Raw genomic sequence first — 13,470 nt, forward strand, 5'->3', positions numbered from 1 at the left:
TGGCAGCAACACCAAGAGAAAGGTGACTACTGAGACAGCAAAGAGAATGAGGGGGAAGAGGAAGAGAAATGACTGTTCTGCTGGTCAGGGCAGGGCACATGGTGGAACTGCACCAGGGAGACCTCCCAGTGCATCTCCCCAGCTTTCTGCTGGACCAAGGCCTCCCAGTCTGTCGCCCAAGGGCCAGTAAAATCCTGGCCAACATTGCAGCTCAAGTGTTTTTTGATTGGAACAATCAGCCATGTGAATCTTCATTTCAGTTTCCCGACTGCTTCTTCAATCCTTACTAGTGGATATGGGTTTCACTGTAACACGTCGCCTGCTGGTCAATGTGACGACCACCATGGCAAAGATCAGAGGTGGGCAGCACTTAAAATAATGCCACCATCCTACACCTGTCACTCGTCTTCACCCAGGCCACTTTAGCAGATGTGGGAATGTTGAGGGGGTTGGGAGGGGCTTGTGGGAACAGGGTTAGCTGCCCACATGCAGCCAATGGCACTCATTAAGGGCAATTCAAGATTTTCTAGTTGACCTCCAACCCCTGCAGGTGGTGGGATCCAGTTTACCTGCTTGAAGACCGCCTCCTGGTGGCAGACTGGACAACCATCGCTCCAAGCAGGCCTATCCTGCTTGCCTGGATTTTGCAGCAGCTTCAGACTGCTCTAGGATCATAGGAACACAGGAAATAGGACTTAGGAGCAGAAGTAGGCCAATCTGCCCTTCAAACCTGCTCTGTCATTCAATAAGATCTTATTGGCTGATCCCTGTGGCCCCCAACTCCACTTTCCTGTCGGCTCTCCATAACATTTGACTTCTGCATCTATCAAAAATTGTATATTGGCCGACAAATATCGACCCTGCACAAAGCCCGTCTGATCTTCCAGAATTACCTCTGGAAGCCAGAGCTCCAGCCGAAGTGGCAACAGCTTGGCAAGTAACTTGACATCTGAGTCCAACAGTGAGATAGGTCGGTCGATCTACACTCTGTCGAGCCTTTTTGGCCTTCTTAAGAATCAAAGAGATAGACGCCTTGTGAGGGTGAACTTGATTATAAAATGATTTGCTTCAAAAAGACAGGACTTTACCAAAGAAGGGTTCTGCAGATTTATCATTTTTTTAAAAGAATCTGCATTTGAAATATATAGCACGTTACTAATGCAAATATGATGTGATGGAAAGTGTGCATTCTGCAATTGCAAATGGCACCTCACACTCAAGAAGTTAACATAACCATACAGTCAACTTATGCACCATGCATTATGCAGTTATGATGGTGAGAAGCATGGGATAGAGGTTTGACCAACACTGTATCTACAATGTGATGATGCCAGTAAGTGCACAATCATGCTGTCCCAAGAGCCACAATCATCTTGATCGGCAGAGTGCCCTTTTCGGTGCAGATTCAAGGGGCCAGATGGCCTCCTTCTGCACGGTAGGGATTCCATGACTATGAAAGGAAAATAGGACGTCTGGACTTAGATCAGAGCGCATGTTATTTTTTGGCAAATCAAAAGCCTGAGGACGGGATTTACCTTCCTCATCAAGCACGACTTGGTGATGCAAGGAGACCATTGAATCTCTTTGCAATGCTCGAGGTGTCTCGCACGATTGAACAGAACCTCTCTAGACATTGCAATCTGGGTCTCACCTGCACTGGGTGAGATTCAGATCAGAATATTTAAATGAGCCTTTATGGATGTGCCGGATTCTCCCGGCGCCAGGGAACTAATGGCTTCCCCAGCGAGGCCTTGACCAAGCGCCGTTCAGTACTGGTCCATACGAACATGGACCAGGTGTAACCTAGCAGGATTGGGGGTGTGTGTGTGTGTGTGGGTCTCACAGGTCATTGGAGACCACTGGATGGTTGGCCTTAGGGCAGGGTAGCACCCGGGCACCGTGACAGTGCTGGGCTGGCACGGACACTGAGTGAAGTTAGATGGAAGTGGGGGTTCTGAAGGCCACGGTGGGGATCGCTGGGGGGGGGGGGGGGGGGGGGGGGGGGGGGGAAGGTGTCGAACGATCAGGGATGCCTGATCCACGAGTAATCTTCCTATGCTGACGAGCTGAGCAGTCAGTGCAGGAAATAATTAAAGAGCAACCTCGATGTGTTGGCACAGTGACATTGAAATATGCCCAAAAAAGACTTTTCTTTGCCCGTTGAATCGCTCCCTGGATATTTTGTTCCATCCTGAAAGTGTTGAATCGCTCCCTGGATATTTTGTTCCATCCTGGAAGTGTTGAATCGCTCCCTGGATATTTTGTTCCATCCTGGAAGTGTTGAATCGCTCCCTGGATATTTTGTTCCATCCTGGAAGTGTTGAATCGCTCCCTGGATGTTTTGTTCCATCCTGGAAAGTAAAACAAGTTCCTTGGATACACACAAGACGACACATCCTGTAAACCTTGAAAAAACATTTTTTTTTATTAAAGCGCAAGTCACATGTTTTTACATTCTGTATTTTCATATTCAAGCCCCTGGCATTTATGATTCTATCTTAAATCTAACAAATAATACATTTTCAAATTTAAAAACAATGAATCTTTAGCTTGATACATTTATATTTCTAAATTAAACTTGCAGGAATGAAAGTAACGTTAATGATAATGGTGCAGATGGGGTCATTCTGCTTTCTTCCTGAATTTACCCAGTATATACTTTGGACAAATCATAGTCTCAAAAGAAAAAGAATCAAAGCTTTCAGTTACTCTGCAAGTTTGCTCCAAAGATAACAATAGATAGAAAGAAACACTAACCTACAAGGTTTCATAATTAGGCAGGTTATGCATCATGAACTATTGGACTAGTACAAATACTTGAATCATTGATGACTACAATGACAGAAGGCTTCACAATGAATTCATATCATTGGCGTTCAAAGCAGAAAATGACAAATACGCACACATACAGGATCAACTGTACAGTATATGTAAATATGTAATGAAAGACCACAGTCATAGCCCTAATGCCATTGCTTTTTTGTACATTCCATGGCTTAATTTTATACCAGCAGGCTACTTTTCCTGAAGGCTAGCAAAAAGATCGGACTTTCATTAGCTCCAACAGATAGAGGTTTGTCAATAAATGACATCAAGCAGCAATAGAACACAGCTCTAGTCTCTCTTGGGGCAACATCATGCCTCATTTTAGATACTCATTAAACAAAATGTGCGTTAAATGTTTAAAGTATATTAGAATAACCCACAAATACAAATAGTTCAATTTTTTTTAAGGTAATGGATAGTGTGTGGAGAGGGTTCATTTCAACAAATAATATTCCCTACTCAACATATCCTACAAAAAGGTGTTGAGGATCCCTCCTAAACGGAAGAAATTCCCAGTCCTAATATAGATTCCTCCACCGTTGGACACAATCTAATATATCTTTGCATTCAAAAGCATATATCATTTGTCAAGTTAGTTACTCGGGGGGGGGGGGGGGGGGGGGGGGGAGAGAGAGAGAGAGAGAGAGAGAGAGAGCAAGAGACTGGTTTATTGCTTTGTTTTTGTTCATTCACCTATAACCATTATTTCTTCAACAGGTAGATGAAGATTGAAACAATGCATGCTAAAACAGCCCAGATTTTCCCAATCAAGTAGGTTGTGCCATCAAAAATCTCTGTCCCACAAAAAAATGGTGCAGCTCACCATATGTGTAGGAGTTTAATGTTTTTCCAAAGTAGCGACGTATGGGTTGCAGCACATTTAATCTATATTTATAAGTTACAGTCGACGAGCCATATTCAAACACATCTAAATTACATTTGGAACTTGGGATCCTGTTGAGCATTTTTGCATAATCATTATAGACGGTTTAAAAAAGAAAAATCAATTGTATTTCAACAGTTGCTGTTTTATTTACAAAATGCCCTGGAGTAAATTCCTTGGGAGTAGTTTTTACCTTCAATGGTTGGAATCAAAGTGTTGGAAAATTGGTGGGGGTGGAAGTGATCCCCTTATGGACGGGCAATGCCATCCCCTCAGTTTAACACCCAGACAGTGAAAGTGAAAATAACCCCCACCCCCCCCAACAATCTCACTTTTTGCAGCAGAGTCACTTATGTGCATGTACTTAAACTTGCTATCAAATGAGCAACTAATACATTGAGAGTTATCGAACTAACTGGTCATTTTGGAGGAGAAATTATTCACAATGTCTGATTTTTCCCCACTCTGTACTATTTTTGTAAAGCCTTTGGCAAGACTTTCTTAAGCAAGAATGACCTGTTGAAAATTAAATCACTTAATGATGTTGGTAGAATACTGAAAAAGATGTACATAACGATAATTGCTTTTCCAGCATAATATCTTGGTTTTGGATTAGTGGAGAGGATAGCATCGGTGATACTTTCAATTACAGGGCTAAAGTCTTCCGCGGCCGTTGTCACGTATTTCAAGAATAGATCTTTTGTCTCTAACATATACTCTTCGCCATAATCCTGGAGTAGTTCTGACGAAATATTCTTTATGAGATGATGGACTTGCTGTTCCCAGTATTCAAAATTACGTGATGGAGCTGGAAGATAGAGAGCCAACAACAAAAAACAATTAGAAAAAAAAAGGGAAAAGTATTGCCTTTTGGCAGTGCAGATCAATGAGGCTCCCCCTCAACCAATCAGAAAATGACTTTTGATCATCACCATCACAAGTAGTGATCTGGGCCTTGGGTCTCCGCACGCCTTCTGCTGTCAGACCGGTGACAGAAAACCAGGTTATGCAAACTAGTGGGGTCCTGCAGCCAGGTCAACTGAAGTACAGGGAGTTCAGGGCCAGGAGGACGTCTTTACAAATAATGCAATGTTAGGAATGGACTAATGAGAAAATCCCTGGATAGTTGCACTGTAGGCCATCAGTAGAATTGCACAAACTTATGTCTCATAAGTCTCCTCAATTGTCACCCTCTGGTCACTGGATTCAATATCCACCCCCTCCGCACTATGTTCCATTTGTGAGACACACAAGTCTACTTTGACATCACCTCCCTCACAATATTTTTTAAAAATTAATTTGAACTTGGCGGTCCACAAACTCCACTGAGCATTGTTTTCTTGTCCATGGGCAGCTTAGATTTTAAAGCTCACAGAACAATCATGAAGTGATGAGCAGTTTGTTTATTTCAATGTGCTGGGCAATTATAGCTGCACACGTGTACGTACATCTTCGACAAAACCCTTCCATTGGTCCCATTCCACCACCTCTCCACATCCTGGTCTACTTGTCCTCATGCAAACCTTTTTGCTACTTCTCTCAGATGGCCCATTCTATCTCCTTGCCCATTGGTTACATTCTGGCTGTCTACCCTTTCTCATTTCTGCCCATTCTAACGCTACTCTTTCACCCCACTCCTGGACTGCTAGCTCCTCTTTCCCGAGACTAAGGGCTGGATTCTCCGGTCACTGATGCCGAAATTATGTTCGGCGACGGGCTGGAGAATCCAAATTACCGACAGAATTGGGGGCGGCACCCCCTCCGAAGCGGCGTACTTGCCATATATCGACTGCCCGATGCTCCTCCCCCGACCGGCTGAGTTCCCGATGGCGTGGAACACGTGGTCTCACCCATTGGGAACTCGGCGTGGCGGCTGTGGACTCAGTCCAGCGCCGCCACAGTCGGGGGAGGGCAGGGGTGGACGGGGCTGGGGGCACTGTGGTGGGGCGGTTCGAGGCACCCAAGCAGGCCAAAAAATGGGGAACTACTTCACAGGCTGGGTCCGCGAAATAGTATTCGCCATGTAGCACAGTGGGCGGCACAGTAGCAGAGCGTTTAGCACTGTTGCTTCACAGCACTAGGGTCCCAGGTTCGATCCCGGCTTGGGTCACTGTCTGTGCGGAGTCTGCACGTTCTCCCTGTGTCTGTGTGGGTTTTCTCCGGGTGCTCCGGTTTCCTCCCACAAGTCCCAAAATTCTCCCTCTGTGTACCCAAACAGGCGCGAAATGTGGCGACTAGGGGATTTTCACAGTAACTTCATTGCAGTGTTAATGTAAGCCTACTTGTGAAAATGAAAATCACTTATTGTCACGAGTAGGCTTCAGTGAAGTTACTGTGAAAAGCCCCTAGTCGCCACATTCCGGCGCCTGTCCGGGGAGGCTGGTACGGGAATTGAACCGTGTTGCTGGCCTGCTTGGTCTGCTTTAAAAGCCAGCGATTTAGCCTGGTGAGCTAAACCAGCCCCTGGTGACAATAAAGATTATTAATTAATTGCTTCAGTATCTGAGTAGTTGTGAATGGTGCTGAACACTGTGCAGTCATCTGCAAACATCCTCACTTCTGATGGAAGGAAGGTCATTGATGAAGCAGCAGAAGATGATTGTGCCTAGGCCACTAACTTGAAGAACTCCTGGAGCTGAGATGATTGACCTCCACCTTTCTTTGTTCCAGGGATGACTCCAACCAGCAGAGAGTTTTCCCCTCGATTCAGGCTTATCTAGGACTCCTTGATTCCATACTCGGTCAAATGCTGCACTGATGTCAAGGGCAGTCACTCTCACCTCACATCTGGCATTCAGCTCTTTTGTGCATTTTTGAACCAAGGCTGTCAGGAGCCGAGTGACCCTGGCAAAACCCAAACTGAGCGTCAGTGAGCAGACTATAGCTGAGTAAATGCTGTTTGATAGCACTGTTGATAAACCCCTTCCGTCACTTTACTGATGATTGAGAGCAGACTGATGGGGCGGGAATTGGCTGGGTCAGATGTGTGTACAGAATTTACCTGGGCAATTTTCCACATTGCCGACTAGATGCCAGTGTTGTAGATTTACTGGAACAGCAGCAATACTACTGAGCCATTGCCTCCCCTTGTATGGTGCATTGGTGAAAGCTGGAGTACTGAATACAGTTTTGGTCAACATTACATTGGAGACAGTTCAAGGAAGCTTCACGGAGGTGATTCCTGGGATGGGGTTGAGTTAGGAGGCAAGGTTCAGCTAATATTTATTAGCTTTCAGTAGAAAGAGAGATGATCTTATTGAAACATGCCAGATTCTCAGGAGGCTTGACAGGGTAGAAGCCAAGATGATTTTCCTCTCTTGGGGAATCGAGAACTAAGGAACACAAAACACAACGGGCTGGATTCTCCGCACCCCAACGCCGAAATTGCAGCCGGTGCGGGGGGTGGAGAATCCATTTTCCCGCAACGAATCGGGACCGGCGTCAGTTCCCTGATTCTGCAGGCCCCGAAAAGCGACGTACCCGGGGAGTATGCTGCGCCGCCGAGGACCTACCTGGGGCCATTGCTGGAGGCCCGCTCCGCCATTCTGCACCCTCGACCAGCTGAAGTCCCGATGGCGTGGATCTAATGTGGTCCAGCCGGTCGGGATGCTCGCGTGGCGGCTGTAGACTCAGTCTTCAGGCCACCCTGGTCGGGGGCAGGTCAATCGGAGGGCAGGGTGGGCCTTATAGGCAGCCGGAAAATGTGCGTGCAGGCATTGAGGGTCGGGCTCGTGGATGATTTGGGGGGGGGGGGGGGTTATTTTCCGGGTCAGAGTCCGCTATGGACCACGGGGCGGCCGCTGGAGGCCGCTGCCGTGTGCATCCGCGGCCTCCAACCCAGAAGTGCGGGGCCCGTATCTGCAAGAGCTGGTAGATCTATGCCGGGTCCCTGCTAGCCCCCTGCAGGGCTAAGAATCCATGGCCCTTTCATGCCAGTATTTCTGCCGCAAAATTCCACCGTTTCGACGTCGGCATGGGGACGTAGTCCCAATCTCAGAAGATCATTAATCTTTGAATTTTCTACCCCAAAGAGCAGTGTAGATGGAGTAATTGTATATATTTCAAGTCCGAGCTAGATTATTGATCGACAAGGAAGTCAAAGGTGATGGGAGGCAGACAGAGTGCAATTAACACCGCAAATCAGACCTGCCATGATCTTATTAATGGCAGAATAGACTCAGAGAGTCTACTCTGCTCCTATTTATTATATTCTTAGTAATAAGAATAATGCACATTTTCAGGCAAATAAACAAGTGAAGAGTAGTCCATCATTCTGCTGACCTGCATCTTGTAGAGGGTTAATAGGCTTGGGGAGTTATTTGCAACAGAAATCTCAAAAATGGCCCTTGTAGCCACAGCATTTAAATGGCTTATCCAGTTACGTTTCAGGTCAATGGTAACCCCGTGGATGTGAATGGCAGAGGATTCAGTGATGATAATGTATTTGAACTGAAGAGGAGCTATTAGATTCCTTGTTGGAAATCCATAGAATCCCTACAGTACAAAAGAGGCCATTTGGCCCATCAAGTCTGCACCAACCCTCCAAAAGAACACCCTACCTCGGCCCATTTCCTCACCCTATCCCCATAACTCCACCGAACCTGCACATCTTTGGGCACTAAGGGGCAATTTTACCTGGCATTTGTGGTGTGAATGTTACATGCTACTTATCAGCCACGTCTGAAAGTTGTCCAGGTCTTGCTGCGGATGTCTGAGGAGCTGCGAATGGTACATTGCACAATTAGCAGCGAACATCCCTACTTCTGAACTTATGATGGGGGAGAGAACATTGATAAAGCAGCTAAGATGATTCAGCCTAGGACATTCTAATTCTGAGTGTTGCTTCCTTTGCATCCTTTCCATTGAACATTTGCTGGATGGACCTCAAGACTCCAGGGCAGAGTTCTCCGATCCCGAAACGTGACGTGGGTAAGTTCCCCAAACACCATCCCACTCACTTTGCCCCAAATTCTTACCCTCTCCCCCAGTTCATGCAATTCACCATCCCACTCACTTTGCCCCAAATTCTTACCCTCTCCCCCAGTTCATGCAATTCACCATCCCACTCACTTTGCCCCAAATTCTTACCCTCTCCCCCAGTTCATGCAATTCACCATCCCACTCACTTTGCCCCAAATTCTTACCCTCTCCCCCAGTTCATGCAATTCCTTATCAAGAGGACTCCAAACACCTAGGCTATTGCGCACATTAGAAAATCACCCAATTATAAATATAATATTCTAACATTGAAAAATATTATTAAACTTAAGATCAATGGAGTTGCAATGGATTGCCAATTTCAAGTTTCTGATGTAACAGGTAATAAATTAATCAGGACTCCCTCTTTAATTTTTCTCCTCCCCCGCCTTCCCTAAACTGTTGACTGATGTGAGCAGCCCTTGGATACCGTGTTAAATTGGCAGTTCTCCATGTGCAGGTCTGTACTGTGAGTTTTGGCAAACATGTGCATGCCAGTGGCATAACAGCCGAACCCAAAACCGTCCAAAAATCAGACTTTACAGCAGAGGTTATATTAAGATAGCAGTAGCGCTGAGAGATTCCCACCTCAATCCTCAAGGCCAATTCTAGCACTCAATGCCCCTGCTTGTACAGAACAGATATCAAAACAAGGACCGAGGAACATTGGAATCCTGAAGCCTGTTCTGACATTCACTTATTTACCTTCCTTCATTCCATATCCTTGAACACCCTGAGTGAACAAAAATCCATGATCTCAATCAGGAAAGCCCCAGTTGTCTCAGCAGCCACCATCCTTTGTGTTTAAAAAGTTCAGGGAGCAAAACCCATAATTATTTTTAAAGAAAAGAGAAACCAAGCAGATAAGTCAAGGCGCACAACACAATTAGGATGAGTTAGGAAAATAGAACAGTTGTTATGAAAGTGATGCCAAGATACTAAAAAAGATCAAAATTGTAGGAGACAGAAATACTGAGGAAATTGGGCCACATGTTTTTGACACCCTCGGAGAATAAGCTTATGCAAGGGGTGGCACGGTGCCACAGTGGTTAGCACTGCTGCCTCACAGGGTCCGGGACTTGGGTTCACTGCCGGCCTCGGGTGTCTGTGGAATTTGCACTTTCTCCTTGTGTCTGCTTGGGCTTTCTGCGGGTGTTTTGGTTTCCTCCCACAGTCCAAAGATATGCAAGTTAGGCAGGTTACGGGGATAGGGCAGGGATGTTGACCTGGGTAGGGTTGTCTTTCAGAGGGTGGATGTAGATTCGATGAGCCGAATGGTCGCCTTCTATGGTTCCTAAGGAACTAAGTGCAATGGATCTTTAGAATAGCCCACTGTAATTATTCTTACTTGGTCGAGGGAAGTACACAATAAAATAGCGTGCAGGATATTTTACAAAGTATCAGGAATACACAGAGGTTGTGAGGTGATATGCATCACTGTATATATACACACAAGGTGTTAATGTAAATACACTACAACTAAATGTGGTAGTATGACTAGGAGTACCTGGAAGTGAGCTGCTATTGGTGCAGAGGACTTGCTGCCCATTTGCCCGGGTAAGACATGTGCCTCCCAGCCGATTGGCTGAGAGGCACGTAGCTCCGCCTACAAGGCGGGATACAAGAACCCGTGGTTCCCGGCAGTCGGCCTTTCTTCATATGTCTGCTGCCGGGTTCACTTCTTGGGCATTAAAGCCTATCGTTCGGATTCACCTACGTTTCGTGTCCATTGATTGCGCATCACTAAATAACCACTGGAGGGAGCACCAGAGATGTCATGACATGCAGACATACAGCCAATGGGTCATAACAACAGGACACAACCAATGGGTAATCAGGACACCCAGAAGTGGCATTACCACTTCACAGCCCATATAAAAAGACAGGGCACACATGCTCTGCCTCTTTCCACAGAGAGACATCTAGAGAGTACATTAGGGTTGATCAGCAGCATCACACCCAGCACGTGGCTTAGAGCAGGCTGGTAAAGATAGACTGAGTTACTACAATTAGATTAGCAAAGAGTCAAACTCATTTAAGAACTGTGTTAATAGTTCAATAAACACGTTAAACTCATTTCATAGTCTGGAGCTTCCTTTGGCAAAGCATGCATCATGGAAGCAGCTTATGCTACATGAAGCAACATAACACAACAGGGTGTTCAATGGATTCAGTGAGCTTCTTGAGAGCGGGGGAAGCTTACACCCATGCTCACTGGCGAAGCATTCAGCTTACTTTGTGGGGCTTGGTGGTTGCTGGAATAGGAGCACTGATCAGAGATTTAAATACCGTCTGCTGGCAGGTGATAAACCACAGCTGTGCTTCAGCCTTCCGCTCACTTGTCTGAACGATCACTTTAATGAGCATGGGGATAAATTAGTGCCCATCAACTTCAATGCAATTAGTGAGGAGTTTTGCTTTGGTTATTGAATGAAACTCATGCAGCATAGTGCCAGCCAAAATAGGAACTCACTCCTCCCACAGACCCACTTGCACTGTACATCTTGTCTGTACAAGAGCATTTTGATCGTCAGTGCTTTTAGAAGGGTACGAAGCCAGATTCCGTTAATCCACCCCGAACAAACGTCAATATGCACTCACGTCCTGTGAAAGGGGACGTGTCGGAGGGAAGAGGACACTTCCAGTAATGGAATTCGTCTCAGGTTTTTAAGAGAAAGATAATTGGCAGGGCTGGTCTGAATTTTACAGCACAGTAGTACAACATTCAAGCCAGTGCATCTATGCTGGGTTTAAAAAATAAGCTATCCAACCCTGAAAATGTTTACTTTTGCAAGTACTTGTCCAACCCCCGACTAAAATAGTTACGATTGAATGTGCTTCAACCACCTTTTCAGGCAGGACATTCCAGATCATAACTTGCTGCACAAAAAAAAACTCCTCCTCCTCGATCTTTTGCTAATTGTTTTAGGTTTGTGCCAACCGGTTACTGACCCTTCAACTGAAAACGTGGAGTGGATAGAAAGGATTAGGGAGTCAAGCTGTGAAGGTCACATTAATCAGCATTCCAGGGCTGTAGTCAGGTTAAAGGTGAGGATTGGCACCATCGGGGGTCCAAAATACAACCATTCTGCCGTTTGCCACTATGCCACATAATACCTACCCGTTTTATAGAATCCAGGAAGTATGGTGCAAACTTTCACTCCCCAGTGACTCAACTCCAGGCGTAAAATGTTTGTGAATAAGGAGAGTGCAGCTTTCGAAGCTCCGTAAGCTGCTAAGAAGGGCAACGGAATCTCTCCTGGAAGGAAATAGATGGTGGAAGATCAGTTGCATTTTATTTAAAAGAAATGTAAGATACTGCAAATGATATTCTTGCTGATTTATCAAGGGAGTGTTCTAATGGAAATTTATTCTTGAACATATACTGTATGAAACAATTCTACCATTACAAAATGACATTGGGCTTATCATGTATCCGTAATCATCTTATGCACATTTGGTTCATATGTGGTCTTTTATTATTTTACTACCTTGTACAATCATTGTGGGCAAGTAGAACCACAATCAGCCATTATTTTATTGAATGGCATTGCAGACTTGAGGGGCCAGATTGGCCATTCCTATTTCTGTGCTTCTTATTTATTTATTTTTTAAAGTTCTCAGACAATAACATGAAACTCTGCATTTGGCAATAACTATTAATAGTTGCTTATATTATAAAATTCCACTACCAAAAGAGGAAGAATATATTAAAGATGGATAAACATAAAGGCTGGGATTCTACATTCCCCGCTGCTAATATCGGGAATTCCGATCAGGCAGAGAATCCTGCAGTAGGGAAAAAAACAAAAACAGGGTTGACGTGGGCGTGAATTTCTTGCTGGCCCAATCGGATGTCCTGCCACAACTTGGCGGGATTGTGAAAATAGCTCATTAAAGATATTTCGCTCTTTGATTTTGTTCTCCTGTGTACATTATACAACACAGCTTACCCACTGGGCTGGAAACATTTACAATTCTGCCCTTTGCTCTCCGTATCAGAGGAAGGAAGCCCTTTGTAATAGCTATTGCACCAAAGAAGTTGACTTCCATGCAGCCTCTGTAGTTGGACATGGTGGTCAGCTCAGCATCGCTTATGTTGATGCACATTCCAGCATTGTTGACCAAACCCCATAAACCTGAAAAATAATACAATACCTTCTTACATAAGCTAGTGTCTAGGTTCATAGTAATAATAATAATAGCTCTGTGCAAGTTTGAAACTAAAAAAAAATAACACTCTGGATGGAAAATTATGGCTGCAATTCCCCAACGTGCAATTCGTGGAATTGCTGAACCTTCGTAAGTGAAAAAAAAGCAGGAATGATACAGTCAACATTAGGTATCCTGCATATCTTTTGAAAATTCACGGCCTAAAATGCTAATGTCGCTGTCCTTATTTAAAAATGTAGCCCTTACTTTTTCAAGAGGGGCTGAAGGTCTCAGGGTTAATATAGTAGCCAATCAACGCCCCCCCCCCCCCCCCCACCCCCCCCCCCACCCACCCCTCGAGCTTCTTCTGTAACAACACCATAGATCATCAGTCCCTAACTAAGGAGCCAATGAGGTGACCTCCTCCCAGATTCTGTTAACAAGCTATTTGGAGAGCTGCGATAAGGAAGTTGGTTTAACTTTCCCTTTGGTTTCCTCTGTCACCAGTGGTCGCCAGCAAATGCCAACAACCAAAGAAACAATAACTTGTAACCTCTGCCCGGCTCAGAGCTGGAACAGCAATCCACTATGCTGGATGTTAGCCTGCTCTGTTCCCAACACAATGAGCTCCT

At 45.2% G+C, this 13,470-nt stretch overlaps 1 protein-coding gene across 1 annotated transcript in view; it reads right to left on the reverse strand.

Annotated features, from left to right (window-relative positions):
- Positions 1 to 3,452: 3,452 nt before the first annotated feature.
- The window catches only part of hsd11b2 (hydroxysteroid (11-beta) dehydrogenase 2), an 83,383-nt gene continuing 73,365 nt past the window's right edge, over positions 3,453 to 13,470 (reverse strand). Inside the window, exons 3-5 of the mRNA XM_038806818.1 lie at positions 12,640 to 12,825; positions 11,808 to 11,945; positions 3,453 to 4,517 (exon numbers count right to left, since the gene is read on the reverse strand). Coding sequence (XP_038662746.1) covers positions 4,180 to 4,517; positions 11,808 to 11,945; positions 12,640 to 12,825 — 662 coding nt within the window. The 3' untranslated portion in view covers positions 3,453 to 4,179. The remainder of the gene's footprint in view (positions 4,518 to 11,807; positions 11,946 to 12,639; positions 12,826 to 13,470) is intronic.

The sequence above is a fragment of the Scyliorhinus canicula genome, chromosome 9 (assembly GCF_902713615.1).
Source record: "Scyliorhinus canicula chromosome 9, sScyCan1.1, whole genome shotgun sequence".
Taxonomy (NCBI): Eukaryota; Metazoa; Chordata; class Chondrichthyes; order Carcharhiniformes; family Scyliorhinidae; genus Scyliorhinus; species Scyliorhinus canicula.